This window comes from Littorina saxatilis, unplaced genomic scaffold, assembly GCF_037325665.1.
Source record: "Littorina saxatilis isolate snail1 unplaced genomic scaffold, US_GU_Lsax_2.0 scaffold_847, whole genome shotgun sequence".
Taxonomy (NCBI): domain Eukaryota; kingdom Metazoa; phylum Mollusca; class Gastropoda; order Littorinimorpha; family Littorinidae; genus Littorina; species Littorina saxatilis.
In genome coordinates this window covers 46046-52835 of record NW_027128277.1, presented here as the reverse complement: position 1 = coordinate 52835, position 6790 = coordinate 46046, and the positions used below count along the sequence as shown (strand labels likewise).

Sequence of the window (6790 nt, the reverse complement as noted above, 5' to 3'; positions counted from 1 at the left end):
CCACCGGGCAGTCAGGCTGATCTAGCGTGTAAAAGAGAGTGACCGCCATATTGGATCGTGGTTCTGGATGGTGTTTTTGCCGGGTAGCTGCAGTTGATGTGCAATAAATCTAACACCTTAGGTAGCAGCCTCCCCAGATTTTACAGAACAATGACAGAAACCCTCATCTGTATTCGTTTCAGTACTAAGAGCAAAACGAAACAGAAAATGGTCGCTGTAACGGTTTTCCGTTAATATTTTGTTATATCAAATATTATCTTATGTACGCGCATAACGTAGACACCAAGACATTCCAATGCATCCACACACATTGAGGCAACACTGTTTCAACATATTTTATGATAATGCATTCAAGTTGGCCGCATATTTTATTGGAATGAACTGGCTAGCAGGGGAAAATTCGGCCTGAATACGGCTGGAAACACAGAATCAGTCTATGTTTCTCGCAATACCTTTACACTCAGTTGACAAAAAAGGAACATAGCTAATTCTAACAACCAATACATCAAATTAAAGCTACGACCTTTAACTTTCCATCACAACAAGTAACATTACGTAAAAATCGACATTTATTTAATGGGATAGAAAAATAACGGTTCTAGCGAAGGCACTGAAACTTATTCGGTGCAGAAAATAACAAAACTCTCCAAACTGAGATAATCGGCAAACGTATTTATCATACACATAAAAAGTAAAACTCGAGACAAACATTCTGATATGCATTACATGGGGGAACATTATACAGTGACTTAGCATGAAACGAAAAACTCTACCAACTGAGCTACCGGGCCCCCATCTGGGCTGACTGACTGACTTTGAGGCTTAACGTCCTCTCATGTATCTATGACCTATATTGGGACATGATTTGTTTATTCGCTATAGTGGGGGGGGGGGGGAGGTGGGCGTAGGATGATGGGTTGGGGTTGTTTGAAGGTTAAGTAGTTTGGTAAAAGGGTTGGTTGTAAAATGTTCTTTCTTTTTGTGGTACGGACACTTTGTAGGGGAGGGGGGATTAAAAGAGGTTTTGGTTTCTTTATTATTTCCAAATTTGTGGTGTAAAAAATTGATAAAATTTCAGAGCCACTCTGATAAAAAATTTAAAAGTCCAATTTCTTCAATTTGAAGTTGGTATGACGCAGCAATTTTCATATGTACATAGAGCGCAGAGGTTGCCTTGCCTTTACACATATAACATATATATACAACATAGATCTTTCGTTCTGTCATTCGCACCCTCAAAAAAAAAAAAAAAAAATAAGAGGATTGGTAAGAGTGGACATGAGTCCTTTTAGGGCTTGTTTATGTACGGATAATCTATTATTCTCTTTATTTATATAGCGCCTTATCCGAAGTTCAAAGCGCTTTATGCCGTGTGAGATGGAATTTTTTACACAATATATCACGCATTCACATCGACCAGCAAACCTCAAGCCTGTTAGGCGAATGTTCACCTTTCGCGGCCTTTATTCCAAGTCACACGGGTATTTGATGGACATTTTTATCTATGCCTATACAATTTTGCCAGGAAAGACCCTTTTGTCAATCGTGGGATCTTTAACGTGCACACCCCAATATAGTGTACACGAAGGGACCTCGGTTTTTCGTCTCATCCGAAAGACTAGCACTTGAACCCACCATCTAGGTTAGGAAAGGGGGGAGAAAATAGCGGCCCGACCCAGGGTCGAACACGCAACCTCTCGATTCCGAGCGCAAGTGCGTTACCACTCGGCCACCCAGTCCACTAATCTAGTAGATTAGTTTTAGTTTTTCATCGGGTGTCATAATTTGGTTGAGTCTTGGTGTGCGGTGCTCAGTGACCCACCCACCAGAAGAGGCGGGGAGGGGAGGGGGGGGATGAGGTTGCAGGGAGGGGGCCCGTCGCTCCCGTTGGGTGGGTACCGGGTATGGTGGTGAGGTACGTCTCGTTTTATGTGGGTGTTTGGTGTGCGGTGCACAGCAACCCTCCCCCCAGGTGGAGCAGGGAAGGGAGAGGGGGGGGGGGGTGGGGGAAGGCCCTTCGCTCCCGGCGGGGGGTGCTGGCGGGCGCGCACACCTAATAATAGAAGAGAGTGTTGAGGTATGGTAGGTATGACGTCTCAAGACACGAACCCCCTTCCTTCTGGGGTGGGGGTGGAGTGGGGGAGGTGGGGGACAGGGACGCGTACCCACTGTACGCACAGGGAGGTGGGGGGATGGACCAGTTTAGGATTTTGTTTAGCGGCTCTGTAAATTTTAAGCCCGTCCGCTCTGTTAGGCTGGGGTGAAGGTCGGGGGGCTGTGGATACGTCACACCAGACAGGAGAGAAGTTGGGGTATGGTGGTTGGGTGCTTATGCTATTTTTAGACGTCGCCTGTGCTCCGGCCCCCAGTGGGGCACCGGCCAATAGGAGCGCTCCCTTGTGGGGCGCAGGCATTTGGAGGGTATCGGTACGGGTACAAATCATAACAAGTCGCGTAAGGCGAAAATACAACATTTAGTCAAGTAGCTGTCGAACTCACAGAATGAAACTGAACGCAATGCAACGCAGCAAGACCGTATACTCGTAGCATCGTCAGTCCACTGCTCACGGCAAAGGCAGTGAAATTGACAAGAAGAGCGGGGTAGTAGTTGCGCTGAGAATGATAGCACGCTTTTCTGTACCTCTCTTCGTTTTAACTTTCTGAGCGTGTTTTTAATCCAAACATATCATATCTATATGTTTTTGGAATCAGAAACCGACAAGGAATAAGGTGAAAGTGTTTTTAAATTGATTTCGACAAATTAATTTTGATAATAATTTTTATATATTTAATTTTCAGAGCTTGTTTTTAATCCAAATATAACATATTTATATGTTTTTGGAATCAGCAAATGATGGAGAATAAGATAAACGTAAATGTGGATCGTTTTATAAAAAAAATATTTTTTTTACAATTTTTAGATTTTTAATGACCAAAGTCATTAATTAATTTTTAAGCCACCAAGCTGAAATGCAATACCGAAGTCCGGGCTTCGTCGAAAATTACTTGACCAAAATTTCAACCAATTTGGTTAAAAAATGAGGGCGTGACAGTGCCGCCTCAACTTTCATGAAAAGCCGGATATGACGTCATCAAAGACATTTATCAAAAAAATGAAAAAAACGTATGGGGATATCATACCCAGGAACTCTCATGTCAAATTTCATAAAGCTCGGTCCAGTAGTTTGGTCTGAATCGCTCTACACACAGACACACACACACACATACACCACGACCCTCGTCTCGATTCTCCCCTCTACGTTAAAACATTTAGTCAAAACTTGACTTCATGTAAAAATGATAATAAGATGTCGTTTAGACATGTAAAACGATTTTTTTCTTCTTTCTAAAACCATTTCCCAAGCAGCGATGTGGCAGGTGTGCGGGCGTAGCTGGCTGATGTGGCAGGTGTACGGGCGTAGCTGGCTGATCTGGCTGGTGTCCGGGCGTTGTTGGCTGATCTGGCAGGTGTACGGGCGTCGCTGGTTGATCTGGCAGGTGTCCGGACGTAGCTGGCTGATGTGGCAGGTGTCCGGGCTGATGTGGCAGGTGTACTGGCGTCGCTGGTTGATCTGGCAGGTGTCCGGGCGTACCTGGCTGATTTGGCAGGTGTCCGGGCGTAGCTGGCTGATCTGGCAGGTGTACGGGTGCAGCTGGCTGCTGTGGTAGCTGCACAGGCGAAGCGTGTCCGGGGGCCGTTGGCTGGTCTGCCCGTGCTTGTCTCCGTCTTGGAGGTGCAAGTCGCGACACGTTCCAGTCTCCAGCAATTTCAGCATTTTCACAGTCAGCATCTTCTTGGCAGCCCTGGCAAAAACAAGAGCGCTCTCGTGTTGCAACCACGAAAGGTTGGATTCCCTTCACGCAGTGAAGTCTCTGGGTGTTCTTCAGTGGCTTTGTCCCTGTCCGCTCTGGCCTGTGCCTGTTCACATCTTCTGCAGGCACATACACAAACCGACGTTTGATGTGGCTGTGCTCATCCGTTCCTGCACGCGGAAGACTCAAGCTCTTGGTACAAAAGTCGTAGAAGGTCTTCGGTGAGGGTACCTCGGCCCTTCCTGCCGCAGCAGCTCTGTTCACCGACTTTTTAATGACCCCTGTTTCGCGGTCACAGGGACCTTTGCCATGCCTGCTGCCAAAGAAATGGCGTTCCGTCTTGACGCCCATGTCAGACTGTGCAAAGCTGCAATCAACGAACCCAATTCTGTTCTTGTACTGGGTGGGGGCGCCGTCAGAGAATGCGATGACTCGGGTGAAAACTAGATTATCTGCCAGCAGCATCTCAACTGTCTTTGACATGTAGTGTTGCACTCCATGGTGATCGTGAGTGAGGTCGTCGCTCACAAACACTATGGAGTCAGTAGTTACCAGATCACACCCAGCCTGCTTGCATTTGTAGGTCGCAACAACAGGATGCACTGTAGTCTGGGTGTTGTTCCAGTGGAAGCCTTGAGGTGCATCCTGTTGCTTGGCCGTGTAGTTCTCTGCATAGTCCATACACAGAATGACAGATTCCCTTGGTACAGTCCTGGTGATGTGGCAGTACTGCTCGTATTGCCATTTAGCGTTGAACAGATGACGGAAGAAAGGAACAAGGGCAGACTGGAGAGCTTCAACGAGGCCTTGAAAACTGCCTTCTTTTCGGACTTTCGTCATCCGGGTGGAAGTATTCGTGATGGCCACATTTTCCCACTGCCACCAGGTTGCAGGAGAATTCCGGAGAGTCTCATTTTCCAGTACAAGGTGAAGACGCTCACGAAGGAGGGCTGGGCCACAGTTGTCACACTGCCTGTCAATGCAGGCCTTTTTGTAGACCCCTTCTTCTTTTGGGCAGAGGGTGATTCTGCTAGCTTCGAAATGATCTCTGATCTTCAGCTCTGGTTCATTGCTAAGGTGGCTGTTCAGTGCTGCGCACTTCAGGTCGATATTCACGCAATACTCGCACAAACATTCCCTGAATTTATGCGAAGTGAATGGGAGCACTCTTCTTGGCTTCAACCTTTTAAAAGAGCTGAAAGAGATTGCTGCTCCGTCTTGTTGTCTGAACTCTTCGTAGGCTGACCGGAGTGAAGTTTCCATGACTTTCCGTGGTTGAACTGATCCACCTTCAACGATAGCTGATCTCGCATCTGGCAGATCTTTACTGACTAATCCATTTTCAAAAAAGTGAATGACTTCGTTGACCGTTGATTCTGGAAGAGCATCCTTGCGCGTCGCGCGATCGTCTTCCCACCCGTCTGAACATCTTGCTGACGCTACTTTATTTCTCAGTTTATAGCTGATGCCCATGTGTTTTGCTAATGACTTGTTCTTGATAAGTATGGATTTAGCATAAAGTCTCCTCAGCCTCAGAGCTTTAACTGATCTTTGTTTCTTGATCTTCTCCATCTCCTCCCTCAAAGCCGATGCCACACATGAATCAAACTCCAGTTTTTGCTTGGTTGTTGGGCTGAAAACCCCAAGCTTGGAGTTGACGATGTTCTTGCTGTTTGGCGACAACGCTCTCAGTCCAGCGGAAATGACCTCACCACGCACTGCTGGATTTGTTGGCAGGATTTCCAGAAACTTTTTGCAGAATCTCGAATTTGCGCTGCGAACAGCAACACCTGACGACCCGCTAGTTTGCGTCGCAGATAAAGGTGAGGGCAAGCATTTCTTTAATTGGGAAATCGGTATTTTCTTTCGGATTTCATTTTTTGCCCTGTAGGCTTCACAACGTTTTTTGTTGATGTGGAAGCGTTTGATGTGATGCATTTCTGCTCGGTGTTTCCTCTGTCTTTCTCTGTTTTTCTGCCTGGTTTCTTCGGACGGTTTTGAGGTTGATGCTACTCTTATTTCTCGTTTGGCAGTTGTTTCTTTTTGCCTCTCCCTGTACGTTCTTTGTCGAATTCGTTGCAATTCGCGGTTTCGCTGTATTGCTTCATCTGTTCTTCTCGCATTGTACACTTTCTTTCGATTTCTTTCTGTCTCGTCCCTGTGATTTTTGGATAACTGTTTCTGACGTTCCTTCTTCCCTTCCGATAAAAGAGCTGCCTCCCGTTTGCTCCGACGAAGCTCCATCCCTTACCTTGGAAAAACCGAGATCAAAATTAAGAATAAAAAAAGTCAGTTAGACAGACGGACCAGATGCAATTTCGTCCGGGACTATAGAAAGAATAGTAAAAAAAATGATAAAAACAATAACAATAAAACTTGTTCCGTCGGCTTTCCACTAACTACCAAGACGATGTCTTCGTTTTGTGCAGAATAAAAACGTAAGACACAATTTTCAGATCCTCGGAGAAGCAACTTTATTTTCCCACCATCCCACACTAACCCACCTAAGCTGCATTATCACAAAACTGTGTCACACCCGCCCACATGTACTGCTTTATCACAAAGTTGTGTCACACCCACCCATCTGTACTGTTTTATCACAAAGTTGTGTCACACCCGCCCACCTGTACTGCTTTATCACAAAGTTGTGTCACACCCACCCATCTGTACTGTTTTATCACAAAGTTGTGTCACACCCGCCCATCTGTACTGCTTTATCACAAAGTTGTGTCACACCCACCCATCTGTACTGCTTGATCACAAAGTTGTGTCACACCCGCCCACCTGTACTGTTTTATCACAAAGTTGTGTCACACCCGCCCATCTGTACTGCTTTATCACAAAGTTGTGTCACACCCGCCCACCTGTACTGCTTTATCACAAAGTTGTGTCACACCCGCCCACCTGTACTGCTTTATCACAAAGTTGTGTCTCACCCGCCCACCTGTACTGCTTTATCACAAAGTTGTGTCTCACC

At 46.1% G+C, this 6790-nt stretch overlaps 1 protein-coding gene across 1 annotated transcript; it reads right to left on the bottom strand.

Annotated features, from left to right (window-relative positions):
- Positions 1 to 2433: 2433 nt before the first annotated feature.
- LOC138956647 (uncharacterized) lies at positions 2434 to 5751 on the bottom strand. Its single transcript, XM_070327950.1, has one exon. The coding sequence runs from the start codon at positions 5749 to 5751 to the stop codon at positions 3316 to 3318; it is 2436 nt and encodes an 811-aa protein (XP_070184051.1). The 3' UTR covers positions 2434 to 3315.
- Positions 5752 to 6790: the final 1039 nt, after the last annotated feature.